The 17,752-nt window shown below is 60.1% G+C and overlaps 2 protein-coding genes across 6 annotated transcripts; one reads left to right on the top strand and one right to left on the bottom strand.

Moving 5' to 3' along the window:
• Positions 1-86: 86 nt before the first annotated feature.
• On the top strand, positions 87-9,352 carry TRIM46 (tripartite motif containing 46). Of its 4 annotated transcripts, none has more exons than XM_004436144.3 (10): positions 87-151; positions 1,519-1,780; positions 2,016-2,359; positions 2,996-3,139; positions 3,259-3,354; positions 4,025-4,278; positions 4,547-4,668; positions 5,689-5,991; positions 6,841-7,138; positions 8,194-9,352. In XM_004436144.3, the coding sequence occupies exons 1-10, from the start codon at positions 89-91 to the stop codon at positions 8,585-8,587; spliced, it is 2,280 nt and encodes a 759-aa protein (XP_004436201.1). In that variant the 5' UTR covers positions 87-88; the 3' UTR covers positions 8,588-9,352. The 4 variants fall into 4 exon arrangements, with proteins under 4 accessions (XP_004436201.1, XP_087298212.1, XP_014647424.1 ...); XM_014791938.2 differs by lacking the exon at positions 87-151 and adding an exon at positions 526-768; XM_087442074.1 differs by lacking the exon at positions 87-151 and adding an exon at positions 939-1,057.
• Positions 9,353-10,239: 887 nt separating this feature from the next.
• On the bottom strand, positions 10,240-15,298 carry MUC1 (mucin 1, cell surface associated). Of its 2 annotated transcripts, XM_087442054.1 has the most exons (7): positions 15,203-15,298; positions 12,599-14,709; positions 12,445-12,500; positions 12,164-12,300; positions 11,895-12,016; positions 11,662-11,811; positions 10,240-10,676 (listed from the first exon to the last, which is right to left on the bottom strand). In XM_087442054.1, the coding sequence occupies exons 1-7, from the start codon at positions 15,261-15,263 to the stop codon at positions 10,608-10,610; spliced, it is 2,706 nt and encodes a 901-aa protein (XP_087298180.1). In that variant the 5' UTR covers positions 15,264-15,298; the 3' UTR covers positions 10,240-10,607. The 2 variants fall into 2 exon arrangements, with proteins under 2 accessions (XP_087298180.1, XP_087298190.1); XM_087442064.1 differs by lacking the exon at positions 12,164-12,300.
• Positions 15,299-17,752: the final 2,454 nt, after the last annotated feature.

The raw sequence follows: 17,752 nt of genomic DNA, 5'->3' as shown, positions 1-17,752 counted from the left end.
ACCCCCCCACTGGGCTCCTGCAATAAGCCGCGGGTTCGCAGCCGCAGCCGGGATTGGGCACCCGGGGGCGGGCGGGCATGGTAGGGCCATGGCTGAGGGTGAGGATATGCAGACCTTCACTTCCATCATGGATGCACTGGTCCGCATCAGTGTGAGTTAAGGTGGGGTCGAGGGGAACGGGAGCGGGAGTATAGGGGTCCGGGCCAGGCCCAGACCTTGAACAGGTGGGGATCAGGCAAGATGCTGGGATTGTAGACAGGGGGCTGGTGATGGCAGAAAGGACTGGGAGGGTAGGGATGCAGATATGAGAGGGTAATCCCGGGGGCAGCCCGGAGGTGAGTGCCTTGAAGGCGTCCATCTGCTGGGGTGTGAGGAACAGGAGCTGCCCGGACGCAGCGGGTGGGCTGGGGTAGCCGCCAGCAGAGCACCAGGGCTGGGGCTACAGGGCAACGGGGCTATGCTATGAGGAGGGGGCGTGTGTGAGCTTGGAAAATTTCCAAGAAAACTGAGGACAGGTGAGAGGCGATGAAGGAGCCACCCCAGGGTGCGGTTCCCAATTTGGACCGCTCCATGAGACCCCACCCCACCGCACCCCCACTCAGGGCTGCCTCCGAGCCTCCGGTTGTCATGGCAACCCGTGCCCGGCTCTCCCAGGGGCGGTGCCAACCCTGCTTCCCCCCACCACTTCCTTCCCCCTCCCTCCCTGTCCCTCCCTCCTTTGTGTCAGCTGCGCCCCTGACCGGGATGGCTGCGAAGAGAGGGACCAAGGTGAGGTGTGGGGGTGGGGTATAGCCCGAGGACCCCCGCCACCAAAAAAGGGAGGGGTACTTCCGGTGGGGAGGGGGAGAGTAGGCGGGGCGCTTGTTTCCCCCTCGGTGGGGAAGAGGGTTGCGGCTAGCCAGGTTGCGCTGGGGGTGGGAGCGGGACTGCCGGCTGGTGGGGAGCAAGGGAAATGGGCTAGTATCGGGGGACAGGAGGAGACAGACGGAGAAGTGAAGAATGGGGAATGGATGCTGGCGAGGCCGCAGGCCGGAGCCGCGGCAGGAGAACGGACGGGGTGAGCAGAAGGATGGAGAGCGAGCGGCGCCTGGCTATAGGGAGGAGTCACGCGGAGGGGGGGTTGCAGAGAAAGAGACGGGGGTCCGCACCGAGCTGCAGAATGGGCGGTGTCCTTGAGAGAAGTGCCAGGGGCAGGCTGCCTAGAGATGGGGGGATGGGGCAATGGCCAGGTGAGATGGGCTGCAGGCCCGGCTGGGGCAGGGGGAGTGAAGTAGGTGGGGCTTGAGGCTGGGGGAGGCACAGCTCCAACCCTAAGCCTGCCTTTAGTTCTGCAGGGGGAGACAGGTAAGACAGAGAGCTGGGAAGGTCTGTGAACCAGGCCAAGGCTGGTGTTGGGGAAAAGCCTTAGGTAGCTTGTCTTGCCCTTTCTTGAGACCCCTTGGGTCTCTAAGGGCAGCTGAGGGGTTGAGATATGCCCAGGTGCCCAAGCTCTGACTCAACCTCCTGGTCCCTCCACAGACGAGCATGAAGAACATGGAGAAGGAACTGTTGTGCCCAGTGTGTCAAGAGATGTACAAGCAGCCACTAGTGCTGCCATGTACCCACAACGTGTGCCAGGCCTGTGCCCGGGAGGTGCTGGGCCAACAGGGCTATATAGGCCACGGTGGGGACCCCAGCTCCGAGCCCACCTCTCCTGCCTCCACCCCTTCCACCCGAAGTCCTCGCCTCTCCCGAAGAACTCTCCCCAAACCAGATCGCTTGGACCGGCTGCTTAAGTCAGGTGGGGATGGGGCCTGTGAGGTGGGGGTGGGGATGCTGAGATGTCCATCAGGAAGATGGAAGAGGTCCATCACTGGTCAGAGGCATCTGTCTTTCAGAGGGTGGAGATACTGCTCATCCAGGCTCTAATGAGAGAAGAGCTCTGGCACAATAAAAATTAATTTTTAATTGAACAGACTTCCCCCACCCCCAGGCATCTCTAATTTTCACCTCTCTACCTCCCGGCCCATCCACAGGCTTTGGGACATACCCCGGGCGGAAGCGAGGTGCTTTGCACCCCCAGGTGATCATGTTCCCGTGTCCAGCCTGCCAGGGCGATGTGGAGCTGGGGGAGCGGGGCCTGGCAGGGCTGTTCCGGAATCTGACCCTGGAGCGTGTGGTGGAGAGGTACCGCCAGAGTGTGAGTGTGGGTGGCGCCATCCTGTGCCAGCTGTGCAAGCCCCCGCCACTAGAAGCCACCAAGGGCTGCACCGAGTGCCGTGCCACCTTCTGCAACGAGTGCTTCAAGCTCTTCCACCCCTGGGGCACCCAGAAGGCTCAGCATGAGCCCACCCTGCCCACCCTCTCCTTCCGCCCCAAGGTGAGCCAGCCCTTGCAGGGCCTGGGAAGGGAGGGGCATAGTAGTGCTGGATGGGTGGGACTGCCTGGCACTGTGGGCTCACAAAAGGATGTAGGCAGGGGTGTAACAAAAAAATGCACTGGACAAATCTTTGAGCATCTTTGAGCCTCCATCTCATCTGCTGATTGAGGATAATATCTGCCCTGGAAGATCCATACCCACAGGGTTGTTGAGAGGATCACATGAGATAATATTTGTGAAAGTTACATGTATACTGAAAAAGTCTGTATGCATTCGTGCACTGAATTGAACAACCATCGAGCACCTACGTGCCTGATGCTATTCTAGGTGTTGGGGATATGGCAGGAAACAAGATGGACAAGGTTACTTATTAGCCACAAGGCTAAGGTTAATTATCATCATTGTTATTGTTATTACCACACATCTTGAGGTAAAGGGAGGAGGGATGCCTGGGGAGTGCAGGCAAGGCTCTCTTTGATGCCATTGTGTACCACCAGGTGGCACTGTGTCCACCAGCTGAACTCCCCTCCTCCCCCATCCAGCCAGTGGAGGGAGAGCACCAAACTGCTCCAGTGGTGGGTCAGCACCTTCACACACCACATTAGCTGACTATGTCATTGCTGTTTGTGTCCCTAGGGCCTGATGTGCCCAGACCACAAGGAAGAGGTGACCCACTACTGCAAGACGTGCCAACGGCTGGTATGCCAACTCTGCCGAGTCCGGCGCACCCACAGCGGGCACAAGATCACACCAGTGCTCAGTGCCTACCAGGCCCTCAAGGTGAGGACCCTGCCTCACTCAAGCCCAGTGCTAACTCACACTCAAACCCTCTCACACCTCCTCTTGACTGCTGGCTTCTGCCGAGCCGGGCGTGATGCCCACCTCTTTCTTCCCCTCAGGACAAGCTGACAAAGAGCCTGACATACATCCTGGGAAACCAGGACACAGTACAGACCCAGATCTGTGAGCTGGAGGAGACTGTCAGGCACACTGAGGTGAGGGAGGGCATGGAGGTGGGCCGTGGGCCCTGCCTGGGAGTGAAAGCGGGAAGGGGGTGTGGATGGGCATGGCCCAATCACCTGGTTGCCAGCTCAGGAAGCCCATGTGGGGTCCATGGATGCGTCGAGGTTCTGGTTCAACCAGGTTGGCAGGAACATAAGTGCCCCAGGCCAGGCTGTACCTGGGGCTACAATGGAGACACTGTGGCTATGCCCAGGACAGGGAGAGCTTGAAAAGCCCCAGGGACATAGCTCAGATGCCCTCAGGCTCAGCTGCCTGCTGAGGACAGCACACGTTCCTGGGGCTAGGGTGAAGTGATGGCTCTGACTCCTTCTGCCAGGTTGCTTGAATCACCTGACATGGGGATGGGCAATAAGGATGGTGTAGATGCTGGTGAGCATTAGTGCAGTCATGGCCTCTTTTATTTGGAGGAGTCCTTAAGGGGTCAGGATTATGAGGTGGGCATCCAGGAAGGTTAGCACAAATGGTCAGGAGTTGAACCATCTGGGTGTACAGGTGCCTTCGGAGCCATGAGCCTGGCCCTATTGGAACAGGTGGGTAGGATTCCCCAGATCCTTTGTGATCCTAGCCATGGTGTGGTGCCCCAGGAGGCTGGCACAAGTGCTATCTTCAAGAAGAAGATAGTAAGTGTTGTTCTCTGGGCAGGTGAGTGGTCAGCAGGCCAAGGAGGAGGTGTCCCAGCTGGTGCGGGGGCTGGGGGCTGTGCTGGAGGAGAAGCGGGCATCGCTGCTTCAGGCCATTGAGGAATGCCAGCAGGAGCGGCTGGCCCGTCTCAGCGCCCAGATCCAGGAGCACAGGAGCCTGCTGGATGGCTCGGGTCTGGTGGGCTATGCCCAGGAGGTTCTTAAGGAAACAGACCAGCCTTGCTTTGTGCAAGCAGCCAAGCAGCTGCACAACAGGTACTCAGGGGCATGGCGTAGGGGCACGGGCTCTTGGGGGCCAGGGGCATCATAGGTGTAGCTAAGGTCTAGGATCGTGTCTAGAGTACTGCCTGATGGAGAGCTGGGCCCTGAGGATTTTCACCAGGCCAGACTGATACCCAGCTTGCCCGAAGGACAGGGAAGAGACCCAAAGCAGATGCCAAGGCTCTAGAGGCAGGCAAGGCAGAATCAGGGGGAAGGTGGCTGCCCATGGCAGTGCCTGACCCTTGCCTGCCCCCCATCCCAGGATTGCCCGAGCTACGGAGGCCCTCCAGATGTTCCGGCCAGCTGCCAGCTCCTCCTTCCGCCATTGCCAGCTGGACGTGGGGCGTGAGATGAAGCTGCTGACAGAGCTTAACTTCCTGCGAGGTAAGGAGACGGCCAGGCCCCATGCCCAATTAGAGCCTTCCTCCCTCCTTCCCCAGCAGCGGGCCCGGGGGGCAGTGCCCACCAGGGACCTCCCTGGCCTCCTGCCTGGCCTGGCCAGCCGCCCCTGCCACCTAGCCCACCCGGCCACACCATCCCATCGCGCTCAGCGCTGCTTCTCCCTCTCTTTGTTTGTAGGCCGTGGCCACCGCGGACTCTGCTCCGGAGCACCCCAGGCAAGTCAGCGGCCCTGCCCCGGGGGCCCTGCCCCTCGCCGGGCCCCCTGCCCCACCCCACCCCTCTGCTCCCATGCAGCTCGGCCACCCACTCATTGCTTCCTTCTCTGTCTTGCCCTAACCCGACCCTCAGTGCTCCCCCCGGCCAGTGCCCTCTGTCTCTCTTCTGCCTTCCTTAGGCACTTGCCTAATCCTTGCCCCTCTGACCTTTTGTCCTTGTGACCCTTGCCCTCTGGACTTTCTTTCTCTTCCCCTTGCCCTTCAACCCCTGCCGTCAAGCTTTCGCTTGCAGTCTCTTGCCCCCATTTTCTGTCTTGCTGACTCTCGCATCTAGCTCCCTCCCACTCTGTCTCCTCCTTCCTGTTCAGTGCCCTCTTGCCTGGGTTCCAGTGGCCTTTGCCTGCCTTTCCCTGGGGCTACTCTTTATCCATAGAATAAAAAGGGTCAGAGAAAGAAGGGTCCCCATCTGGTCTGATACCTTCATTTGACAGAGGAGGAAACTGAGGCCCAGAAAGGGGAAGTGACTGACCCAAGGCCAGAGTGAGAGAATGGCAGACCAGGACTAGCACCCAGGCCTCCCACCTCCCTGCCCAGTGCACTCCTGCCTCTCTCCTTCTCCCTGAGCTCTGCCCTGCCCATCCCTGCCCGGGGCCCAGACGGGTCTTTTTCCAGTTCCCTCTCACCCGCACTCACCCCCCCGGCTCCCGCTGCTTTCCCTTCTCCTGCCTGCCCCCCATGCCAGGCCAGCGGCCAGGCCCTGACTGATTCCCGCTATCTCTTCCAACAGTGCCTGAGGCTCCCGTCATTGACACCCAGCGCACCTTTGCCTACGACCAGATCTTCCTATGCTGGCGGCTGCCCCCCCACTCACCACCTGCCTGGCACTACACCATTGAGTTCCGGCGCACGGATGTGCCTGCCCAGCCGGGTCCCACCCGCTGGCAGCGGCGGGAGGAGGTGAGGGGCACCAGCGCCCTGCTCGAGAACCCTGACACAGGCTCTGTGTACGTGCTGCGTGTCCGTGGCTGCAACAAGGCCGGCTATGGCGAGTACAGTGAAGATGTGCACCTGCACACGCCCCCGGCACCTGGTGAGCGGGCAGATGGGTGGGCACGTGTGGCATGCGAAGGGCACAGGGCATGCTGGGACAGTCACTAACAGCTGGTGCTGGGCGGGCGCTGGAGAGACAGTATAACACAGTGGGTCACGCTCACTAGCTCTGGGGCTAGACTGCCTGGGTTCAAATCGTAGCTCTGCCTCTTGCCAACTGTGTGGCTTTGGGCAAGTTATTTGCCCTCTCTGAACTTCAAGTTCCTCTTCTGTAGGGATAATAACAATCCTTACCTCGTAGGGTTGCTGTGAGAATTGAGATGATACATGTAACGTTATAACAGAGTTTCTGGCTCCTAGTAAGGGCTCAATAAATGTCAGTAAAGTGACTCTCCAAAAAATAGTGTGGATCTGGGATGTAAGCATAACAGAGGAGCATCACCACCCAAGTAGGGGGCAAAAGAGGTAGGGGTTGGGTGTAAGGACCAGGTGTGAGCACCAGAGTGTAGGCTGGAAGGTGTGGGTAGATGGTGGTGGGAATGTCACCAGGTGGAACAGAACAGCAGGGACTGTCCATGGGGCCAGCATGGGAAAAGGGTTGGAGGAAGCACTGTGAGTCCAGTGGGCCTGGGAGACTGGTTTCTGTGCCCACTAATCATCACTGAAGTTTCTCCTGGGGTCCCATGCCCATTTGGGATGCCCCGTCTGTTTTCCTTATGCCCCCATTCCAGTTCTCCAGGCCCTGTTCCTCAGAGCCCCCTGCCCATTCCTTGGCAACTTGTTCCATGTTCTGAAATCTCCCAGCGTCTTGTGCTAACATCTCACAGTCCCCAGTGCCAGTGTTTGTCCCTGAAGTCCTTCCTTCTGTCTCAACCTTCCCCCACTCCAGTCCTGCACTTCTTCCTCGATGGCCGCTGGGGCACAAGCCGAGAGCGGCTGGCCATCAGCAAGGACCAGCGAGCAGTGCGGAGTGTTCCAGGGCTGCCCCTGCTGCTGGCTGCTGAACGGCTGCTGACTGGCTGCCACCTGAGCGTGGATGTGGTCCTGGGCGATGTGGCTGTGACCCAGGGCCGCAGCTACTGGGCCTGCGCGGTGGACCCAGCCTCCTACTTGGTCAAGGTGGGCGTCGGGCTGGAGAGCAAGCTTCAGGAAAGCTTCCAGGGCGCCCCTGATGTGATCAGCCCCAGGTCAGGCCTCTCTGGAAGGAAAGGGGGGTGGGGGCCCTGGGTGGGGGAGCTGGGGACAGGATGAGGGGAGCACAGACTTGCTGGGGTGGAGCAGGAAGGAGATTGGGAGGAAGCAGTAGGAGCATGGAAGCCAGGCTGGCGGGCTTGTGGTCAGAGGAAATGTGGGCTCAGCGTAAGGGCTTTGAGGATTGATTTTCGGAGTGTGTGGGTGGGGAAAGAGATGATAGAAGAGGGAGCCATCTCTGCTTCCTTCCATCCGTCACTCAGTACACCATCTCTCCAAGCCTCTGCGTCCTTTTTCCCTAATATCCCGTTTCCAGCATCCTTTCTCCATAAAACCTTTTCTCTCCAACACCTCCTTCACCCACATCTTTTCTCAGCATCCTAAAATTCTTCCCTTAAACTTTCTATCTCCATACCCTCTTATCCCCGACATTCTATTTAACACCCTCCCACACATGCTTTTCTCCCTCAACCCCTTCTCCCCAGCACTCTATCCCCAACACCCCATTTCTTCAAAATGCTTTCTCTCCAACACCAATTCCTCCTAAACCCTATCTTCCCCAAGCCTGCATCCCTCTAACATCCTTCATCTATGACACCCATCCCCCTCATCTCTCTCCCAACATCCGCCTTCCCAACATCCTTTCTCTGCTCAGTCACTAACCCCTCATTCTTCCAACATTCTCTAACCCTCAAAACCCTCTCCCAGCATGATATCTCCAACACCATTTTTTCTCACCACCTTCCCATCTTGCTAAGGGCCGCATTTCTTCAGTCTGCTTTATCAATACCTTGTCTTTACTTTTCCTCCCAACGCCTCTCTTGCCAATGTGCTTTCCTCTCAGTACCCTTTTCCCACCAAACCAAACTCCCAACCCTATATTCTAACCCCTGCCTCTTCAACATGTTTTCTCCTCAATACCCACATCAGTCCTTTCAACTACTTGCTCCTCAACATTCCATCCTTCCAACATCTCAGCCCTCTGATACCCCACCCCCCACTCCCTTACTCCATCCCCCAACTTCCTCCTGCCCAATGCCCGCTTCTGCAGGTATGACCCGGACAGTGGACACGACAGCGGTGCTGAGGATGCCACAGTGGAGGCGTCGCCACCCTTCGCTTTCCTAACCATCGGCATGGGCAAGATCCTGCTGGGGTCTGGGGCCAACTCCAATGCAGGGCTGACAGGGAGGGATGGCCCAGCGGCCAGCTGCACAGTGCCCCTGCCGCCCCGCCTGGGCATCTGCCTGGACTACGAGCGGGGCCGGGTTTCCTTCCTGGATGCTGTGTCCTTCCGCGGCCTCCTGGAGTGCCCCTTGGACTGCTCGGGGCCTGTGTGCCCTGCCTTTTGCTTCATCGGGGGTGGGGCAGTACAGCTACAAGAGCCCGTGGGCACTAAGCCTGAGAGGAAGGTCACCATTGGGGGCTTCGCCAAGCTGGACTGACTCTTTCAGGCCCCTCCTGGGCCCTGGCCCCTCAAGCCTCCTAGAGCCGGGTTATTCCTCCGGCAGCTTCTCCCCCAAACTCTTCCTACCATGTGGTCCTGTCCCTTACCCTATGTCTGTGTCTTCCCAGGGCCTTCTCTTGACCAAGGGACTCTCCTCTGCTCACGTCTCTGGATGTCCCCCATTCTCGCCATTGCCTGTTAATCCAGGCTCCCACCCACACCGAGTCTCTGCCCTTGGCATCTTACCCAAGTCATGGAGAGAGCCCCTTCCCCATCCCTGTCCTGTGCTTCTCCCCAGGCTGATTGGGAGGGAAGGCACCTGGAACACTGGGCATGATCCCCAGCTCTGCTCTCTGCCCTGCCAATCTCCCTGCCCCATTGATGCTGAACTACAGCCTTGGAGCGGGCAGCCTTTTTGGCTGGACACTGCCCAGGCACTCCCTGGTGAGGGGAAGGGGACCCTATCATCCTGCTTTATTTATTTGGGTCCCCAAACCCCTCAGCCGCATGCCTCTTATGTCCCCTTCTCCCTTTTGCATGCTTTACCTGCCCCACATCCATGCACCCATGCCAACGTGCCAAGTCTCCCTTGGGGTCCCAGCTGAGGTTGGGTGTCCCCGTTGGGTTGGGCCAGGCAAGGCCTCTGGTGCCTGCTGTTGCCCCCCTGCGGTGGGCACTGCTAGGCCTGTGCCAAACAACAACTGTTATTTTCATGGTTTATAAACAATAAACTGTGATGGCAGGCACATCTCTGCCTTCCCTGAGCCTGACCATTTCTCTTAGTTTCTGTGCTGGACATGGCAGGTAGGAGGGATCCAGGGTGCTCTGCTATTGCTCAGAACAGGGGTGCCCGGTGGATCTGGCGCCTGAGGGAAGAAGTCACATTTGCGCCTCCTGCCACATTTGTACCCAGCACAGGCCGGAGCTGACCATGGCCGCCAGGGGACGCATCGCTCTGGTGGCTGCTGGCTTCAACCCCTCCACCGGCTACCTGGTGGCGGTGCCCAGGTCCCAAGGGAATGTGGTTGAGGGGGCGGGCACCATGCCTGGGCCCAAAGAGGTCAGGGAACCAGAACTACTTCCCCATTCCAGGGTGTGGGGAAGCAGACCCCAGAGCCAGCGGGCCTAGGGGGCCGCCAGGGGCCAGGGAGGGGGCCGGGCCTGGCGCCAGTTCCCGGATCTGACACGGGCACTTATCTCAGCCCTGTTGACTCTGCGGCTCTTATCGCTGCCTGAGGACTTGCCTCACACCCGAGCAGCTAAGAATAGAGCCGCCTGGGGCACCGTGCCAAGGGGAGAGGAGGGCGCGGGCCTCAGCTGCCAGCCCCCAGCCAGAATGAAACCCAGGCCGGAGGAGATGGGAGAGCCACGGGCGGGCATGTAGGTGGAGCCGAGTCATGCCAGCGGGCTGCCAGAGCCCGCCTGGGTTTCGTTTCCTCCTTCCTCCTGTGCAGCCAGCGATGGGGGAGAGGTGACTCTAGTTCTTCCGCCAGCCACTCCTGCGCCCCTGTGTCATCCCTCCACGCCTCCTGCTCCTCAAATGAACTCTGCTCCTTCTCGCCCTCTTTCCTCCCTGTCTCCTCCCCCAAAGGCCCCTTCCAGACCCCCTCACACACACATTCTGACTGCCCCTCCTATCTACAAGTCACAGATGAAGGATCAGAAGGTGGTGGTCAGGGCAGAGGAGGCCCACGTTTTATTCAGCCATGTTCAGGCTCCCACTCACATCTCGGGGCTTTCCCTGGAACAGTCTTCCTGGGAGCCACTGCCCCAGGCGTGTCTGCAGGGGCTCTGATGGGCTTCACCAGAGCTAAGATGAGTTAGGGGACTTGGTGGGACCTGGGAGGGAGGCTGTGTCAGCCCACCGGAACTTCTAGTTCACCAGCTCAAGGTCCGGGGGAACAGGGGGGTGGGGGGTGTGGAGGTGGGGGCGGGGCAGGGGGGTTGGTTCTGGTAGTGAAGAACCTGAGGGAGGCAACTGGCACTGGCTGGACAGACGCTTAGTAGGCAATGTGCCCCTACAAGTTGGCAGAAGTGGCTGCTGTGTTCGTGTAAGAGAGGCTGCTGCCACCGTTGCCTGCAGAAACCTAGGTGGGAAGAAACGGGATCCAGGGTGAGGGGCAGAAGCTTTCCTGGGAGAAGCTACCTCCCCAGGGCCCCTGGAAGGTACCCCAGGCTGTGGTAACAGGTCCAGGAGGCTGACTAGCTCTCAAAGGGTTAATTCGGAGAGAGCACCTGCTGGGCACCACCAGCAGCCAGGTGACTGTAAACAGGGGCCGCTCCTCCTCCCTCGGCTCCCCTTCACTCCCTCCCCTTAGCTCTAATCAGCCCCCTTGCCCTCCCCTCCTGCACCTTTCTCCCTCCATTCTCTGCTCCCCCAGCCCAAGGAGGTGCATGTGCACCCGCGTAAAACTGGGAGAAGGAAGTCCCCAGGCGCAGGAAAAACAGGGTCAGTTAAAGGAAACTCCTCCCTCCCCCACCTGGAGTGGCGTTCCAGCCCCAGGTGGCCCAAGTAATTATTGACTAGGTCCTAGAGAGAAAGAGCTGGAGAGGAAAGAGGGAGGAGGGGTCCTTGCTTCCTGGAGACTCCTAGAACCCCACCAGCACCCGGACTCACCTGGTTTGGTGGGACTTCTTCCTCCACATCAGAGACCCCCCTCCTGCCAGCCTGTCAATCTACCCTCCATTCTTAGAACTCTAGTGGGGGCACAGGTGCTCATTCCTTGTGAGTCCTGCGTGAGGGCTCCCCTGGGCACCGTGCCCCACCCATTTCACCTCTGGGCATCCCAGCGAGCCGCCATGGCGCCAGGTCAGCGGAGCAGGGACTGCTGTTTTGGAAATGCTGGTAGTAGGGACACTCCCTCTTGAGGTGCCCTTTCTTCTGTGGTCTGCTCCCCAGGTCTTTCCCCCAGAACTCCTCTGACCTCCACCCCCATCCTTGCCAGGCCCTCCACTGCTTACTTCATGCCACCTCTCACCTCTTCTAAGTTCTCTGGGCTTTCCAAGTACCGTTTCAGAACCCCTGCCCAGCCAAAGCCTCTGCCTCCCTCTGCCTGTGGGGCCCATCTTCACCTCCTCATAGGGGCTACGTCTGGTACTGCCAGGGGGCACATAGCGCCCATGGGTGTGGTAGGTGGGGTACTCGCTCATAGGATGGTAAGCGTCGCGGGTTGGAAAGATGTCCAGCTGCCCATAGTTCTTTCGGCGGCACTGACACACGGCCTGAGGAGACAGCAGTTTATGGGGGGCCGTGGAGTTCCTTCTAGGAGGGGAACTCTGGTCAAGGCTGGAGACTGAGCACTTACCAGGGCAATGAAATAGACGATGGCCAGGGCGACCAGAACACAGACCAGCACCAGCAGGGCGATACCCCAGCCAGGTACCCCAGACCCAGGCTGGGCAGAGGAAGGAAATGACCCAGCATTCACTAAAAGGAAAAGCAGTGGTCACGGCAGTCTCCCAGAGGAGGCGACCCTCCCCCTCCTAGCACCAAGGGGAAGAGCAGGAACCCAGATGCTGGAAAGAGGGGACCTGGTGGTGCGTTGCTGGCCTGCAGCTGGGGAGATGGGCTCACCACTAACGCTTGAGATGGACAGGTTATATCTGGCTGCTTCTGCTGCTTGCTTCTCAGCAAACTGTGTCCTCACACTCTGGGCATCGGTGGTACCCTCTTGGAATGCCAGAATTGATTCTACCACCACAGATCCTGGGCTAGTCACAGGGAAATGGGCAATTCAGGCACGGGTCCCAGCTTCTGGGTCAGCACTTCCCCCCCAACCACCAATGCACCAGTCCCTCTCCACAGTCATGACAACATCCACCCACCCTCCACAGAGTCCACACCCGGGACTGTACCTGAACTGGATAGCAGAAAGGCCCACAAAATCCTCTTGTGTATAAATCTGCAAAAGCTAGAGTGAGAGGGAGAGAACTAAGGCTTGATGCAAGGGTTCGAGCAGCTCTGAAGTCTGCTTCAGGGGAGCATGGTGGAGGAAAGGCAGATACTTACCAATTCAGAAATGTTTCTCTGCAGCTCCCGGTAGTAGCTGGTGCTGGGATCTTCCAGGGAAGAGTTAAACTGGAGGTTCGAAATGTAAAAAGACAGGATGAAGAAGGAAATCCTAGGAGGAGAGGTCTTATGATTGGAGGATGTGGGAGGTACTATGCTATGGTTAGTGCTACTGGCAACAGTCCTGGTACTATAGCTTGCAGAGGTGGTGGGAGTATCAGAGTGGTGGCTGGGAACTGAGGGTGGAGTGCCCTTGCTGACTAGGGTTGTGGTAGCCTTGGCAGAGGTGCCCTTGTGTGTTGGAGCAGCAGCCGAGCTTGAGGCAGGGGTGGTGTCTGGGGCCGAGGTGACATTGCGGACTGGAGTGGTGGTCGAGCCTGGGGCAGGGCTGGTGGTCAAGGATGAGGTGCCTTGGTGTGCTGGAGTGGTGGCCGAGCTTGAGGGAGGGCTGGTGGCTGGGGCCGCGGTGACACTGTGGACTGGAGTGGTGGTCGAGCCGGGGGCAGGGCTGGTGGCTGGGGCCGAGGTGACACTGTGGACTGGAGTGGTGGTCGAACCTGGGGCAGGGCTGGTGGCTGGGGCCGAGGTGACACTGTGGACTGGAGTGGTGGTCGAGCCTGGGGCAGGGCTGGTGGTCAAGGATGAGGTGCCTTGGTGTGCTGGAGTGGTGGCCGAGCTTGAGGGAGGGCTGGTGGCTGGGGCCGCGGTGACACTGTGGACTGGAGTGGCGGCCGAGCTTGAGGCAGGGCTGGTGGCTGGGGCCGCGGTGACACTGTGGACTGGAGTGGCGGCCGAGCTTGAGGCAGGGCTGGTGGCTGGGGCCGAGGTGACACTGTGGACTGGAGTGGCGGTCGAGCCTGGGGCAGGGCTGGTGGTCAAGGATGAGGTGCCTTGGTGTGCTGGAGTGGTGGCCGAGCTTGAGGGAGGGCTGGTGGCTGGGGCCGAGGTGACACTGTGGACTGGAGTGGTGGACGAACCTGGGGCAGGGCTGGTGGCTGGGGCCGAGGTGACACTGTGGACTGGAGTGGTGGCCGAGCTTGAGGCAGGGCTGGTGGCTGGGGCCGAGGCGACATTGCGGACTGGAGTGGTGGTCGAGCCTGGGGCAGGGCTGGTGGTCAAGGATGAGGTGCCTTGGTGTGCTGGAGTGGTGGCCGAGCTTGAGGGAGGGCTGGTGGCTGGGGCCGCGGTGACACTGTGGACTGGAGTGGTGGCCGAGCTTGAGGCAGGGCTGGTGGCTGGAGCCGAGGTGACATTGCGGACTGGAGTGGCGGCCGAGCTTGAGGCAGGGCTGGTGGCTGGGGCCGAGGTGACACTGTGGACTGGAGTGGCGGCCGAGCTTGAGGCAGGGCTGGTGGCTGGGGCCGAGGTGACACTGTGGACTGGAGTGGCGGCCGAGCTTGAGGCAGGGCTGGTGGCTGGGGCCGAGGTGACACTGTGGACTGGAGTGGTGGTCGAGCCTGGGGCAGGGCTGGTGGTCAAGGATGAGGTGCCTTGGTGTGCTGGAGTGGTGGCCGAGCTTGAGGCAGGGCTGGTGGCTGGGGCTGCGGTGACACTGTGGACTGGAGTGGCGGCCGAGCTTGAGGCAGGGCTGGTGGCTGGGGCCGAGGTGACACTGTGGACTGGAGTGGCGGCCGAGCTTGAGGCAGGGCTGGTGGCTGGGGCCGAGGTGACACTGTGGACTGGAGTGGCAGCCGAGCTTGAGGCAGGGCTGGTGGCTGGGGCCGAGGTGACACTGTGGACTGGAGTGGCAGCCGAGCTTGAGGCAGGGCTGGTGGCTGGGGCCGAGGTGACATTGCGGACTGGAGTGGTGGTCGAGCCGGGGGCAGGGCTGGTGGTCAAGGATGAGGTGCCTTGGTGTGCTGGAGTGGTGGCCGAGCTTGAGGCAGGGCTGGTGGCTGGGGCCGAGGTGACATTGTGGACTGGAGTGGTGGTCGAGCCGGGGGCAGGGCTGGTGGTCAAGGATGAGGTGCCTTGGTGTGCTGGAGTGGCGGCTGAGCTTGAGGCAGGGCTGGTGGCTGGGGCCGAGGTGACACTGTGGACTGGAGTGGTGGCCGAGCTTGAGGCAGGGCTGGTGGCTGGGGCGGAGGTGACATGGGCGACTGCACTGGCAGCTGTAAGAAGTTGAGGTTACAAGGTTGGGTTGGGGGACAAATCAGAACAAGGAGAAAATACATCCTCTGGCATCTGGAGAAGTAATGCCAGGAGGATTTGTGGAGTGGACCCCTGGGTTGGCCCTCCTCCTCCTTCCCCACTGGCAGCCTCCCTCTCTCTTCCCACACCCCTCTGCTCCTGGCTTGTCCATTTCTCTATTCCTAAAGCTTTATCTCTCCTGACTCACCCCCCTCCTACCCTCACTCCCCACCCCTGACTTCTCTTCAGGCCATTCACACACACACACACACCCCAGGGCACCCGCTCTCCTCAGCAAGGGGGCATCTCTCCTCAGCCTGTCCTTAGCTTCTCTCCTTTATTCTGGCACAGACTGAGCCACTCCTGCCTGCAACTTCTGCCTCTTGGGGTGCCATCTGCCAGGAAACAAAACCCACAGAAAGGCTGAGAAGACTCCATGAGCAGGGCAGCCCCCTCCCCACCTGTGCTCCTCACCTGTAAGCACTAGGAATAGCAGCCACCAGAGGAAGAAAGGGGCCTGGACGCCCGGTGTCATGGTGGTGGTGACGCGGGTGGGGAGGGGGCAGGACAGACTCAGGCAGGCGCTGCGTGTGAGGTGGAGTGAGCACAGGCGCCTGCTGCTTTATACCGGTCCCCCCCCTTGCCCGCCCTAGGCTCAGCCAGAGCAGGTGACAGGTGACAAAACCCCGCCCCTCCCCCTTTCCTTACCTTTTCTTACCTCTTCCTCCTCCTCCCCAACCACTCCTAGCCCCTCAGGTAGGGTCCATGGGCTCCAATCACTCAACGTTTGACAACCTGTTTGTTCTCCAACTGGCCTCCCCCTTTCACCAACCACTCCCTGGCTCCAGAAGTCTGTGTGTGTGTGTTTGGGGTGGGGGTCGCAGTCTGGGACCTGGGTCCCCATGGCTCTAGTTTTAGCCCCAGGGCTGCAGCCAAGGTGAGAAAAGGAACAGAGAAAGTGGGCTAGGTTAAGGCCGGGAAGCTCACCCTCAGGTCCCCCACTCCACCTCCCCATTCTCACTGGGTCCCTTGGAACCCCCCTCTTGGGGGCTGAGAAGAAATGGGAAGGCTTGAGATTGAGTGGACTAGGTGCTGTTTTCGGACCCCCTCCCCCCCCTCACTTCCCGGAATAGCCCCACCCTTCTAACCGCTCCCTGTCCCGTTCCACCTGCAGTTCTACCTTGAAACACACAGTCCCCGCCCCTGCTGGACTTTCTAGCAGCCTGAGTTCCTTCCTTGGCTTCCTCCCGAGAAGGGGGCAGGGGAAGAAATTTCCACTTGAAGGACGAAACCTGGGCTTCAACGAACCCTAGCGTCTTTCCTTCCCAGTCCTCCACCTTGTAGCGGCGGCCAGCCGGCGTGGCTGGCCGGGCTCTCCCGCCCTCTAGTGGTCACCAAGAGCCTCACCCGGCCTGCCCGAGAGGCTGAGGGGCTGTCCCGGTGAGGAAAAGCAGGTTGGGCGGCGCTGCCTAAGAGGGGGCAGAGAGAGGCTGGGGAGGGTAGGGCCCAGGTAAGGAGAGTCAGTGGCTTGGACAAAAAGGGGAGCAATGCACTGTACCACCGATGGAGTGGCTGGGAGCTTTAGGAGGGGACTCTTGGGCGCGTGGGGTCAGTGTCTGGAGGAAATGCGCTAAGTGGGTGGGGTCCTGAGGTACGTGGAAGGGGCACGGAGGTATGTGGGAGAGGACATCGGAATGTGGGAGGGGGAATGGGACAGGTTAGTTACGTTTTTAGGAGAGTAGGCGGCGCTACAGAATGGTATTTGGGGGCACAAAACTATCCTTTGGCGAGCAGAGTAGTGTTTGGGGCAGGTAGGCACATAGTTGGGGGGCAAAAGTGTATATGAGGGTGCGTAACTTAGGAAGACCGAAAGGTATTTTGAAGGGCAGAAATATATGGGACCAGGGAGCTATCTGGGGCCAGAGCGGCAAGTGGAGCTTAGGGTATCGGGCCCCATCCAGAGGTCCTGGGTTGAGGTCTAGGCCGACGGAAGTAGTTACATCCGCATTAGGAAAACAATTCTTAGCCCCAAGGAATAAAGAATGAAAAATGACTTTAAAAACACTTCAGTGCGACCGGATTGGAAGAAAGCCGGGTCAGGCGGCGAGGGACCACCGCTCCCTGGCTCGCGCTGCTCCGCCAGGTCGGCGCGGCTTTGTGCGGCGGCCACCCCGGGGGGCCGGCGCGGGGGCGGGGCGGGGGCGTTCTACGTCAGCGCGTCCCGGTGCGCGGGCCGGAGAGGCCCCCCCACCTGCAGGCTAAAGAAAGCGCGAGTATCTAGGTGGGCGGCCCCACAACTTCAACCCGGAGTTGCCAGGCAACAGCCATTCACTTCGGTTGCTGGGACACGCGTCACCATGGCGACAGCTCCGCGCCGCGCAGTCCGAGTATTTAAAGAGCAAGCGCGCGCAACGCCCCGGCGTCGGATAGCGGCCTTCCGGGATACTGCGGTCTCCCTTTCTCCCTTTCTCCCTTCCATTACCATCCCCTTCACCCTCTGCCGGGCGCCAAGTCTCTCTGGCCTCCTAGGTGAACCCAACTCCCCAGCGCGCCCCCGGTTCTTGGGTTGGTCCGGCTTCAAGCGGTGGGGAGCGGGATCCCGGGCCCCGGGCGGGCGGGAGGGACGGGACGCGGTGCAGTGTTGTTCTTTCCCCCGCCAATATTGCACTCGTCCCGGCCTCCGGCCCCCCCGGCCCCCCGGCCTCCCCCTCACCCCAAGCGGGGCAGCCCCAGCCCTCCTGGCTCTCGATCCCGGCTGATCTAAGATAGACTGGAGTGTCGCCGCTGCCACCGTGAGTAAGTGGGGCTGGGAGGACTTTAGTCATCCTCCGACCAGCACCTTCACCTAACCCCATCCTTCACCTAACCCCCATCCAACACCTTCCTCACTGTGTCCCAAAGTCAGCCAAACTTCCTCTAGATCTCTAACTTCCATCCTACCAGCCCTCTCCCTTACCCACCTCGGGTTCCTTCCTGCTCCCCACTCTATCCCGGATAACCCCTAAAATAAGCAATTGCACTGGC

This window comes from Ceratotherium simum, chromosome 2 (genome assembly GCF_057802395.1).
Source record: "Ceratotherium simum simum isolate JZ-2026a chromosome 2, ASM5780239v1, whole genome shotgun sequence".
Classification (NCBI taxonomy): Eukaryota; Metazoa; Chordata; class Mammalia; order Perissodactyla; family Rhinocerotidae; genus Ceratotherium; species Ceratotherium simum.
Note: the sequence above shows the minus strand (reverse complement) of the source record. Positions and strands in the feature narration are given on the sequence as shown.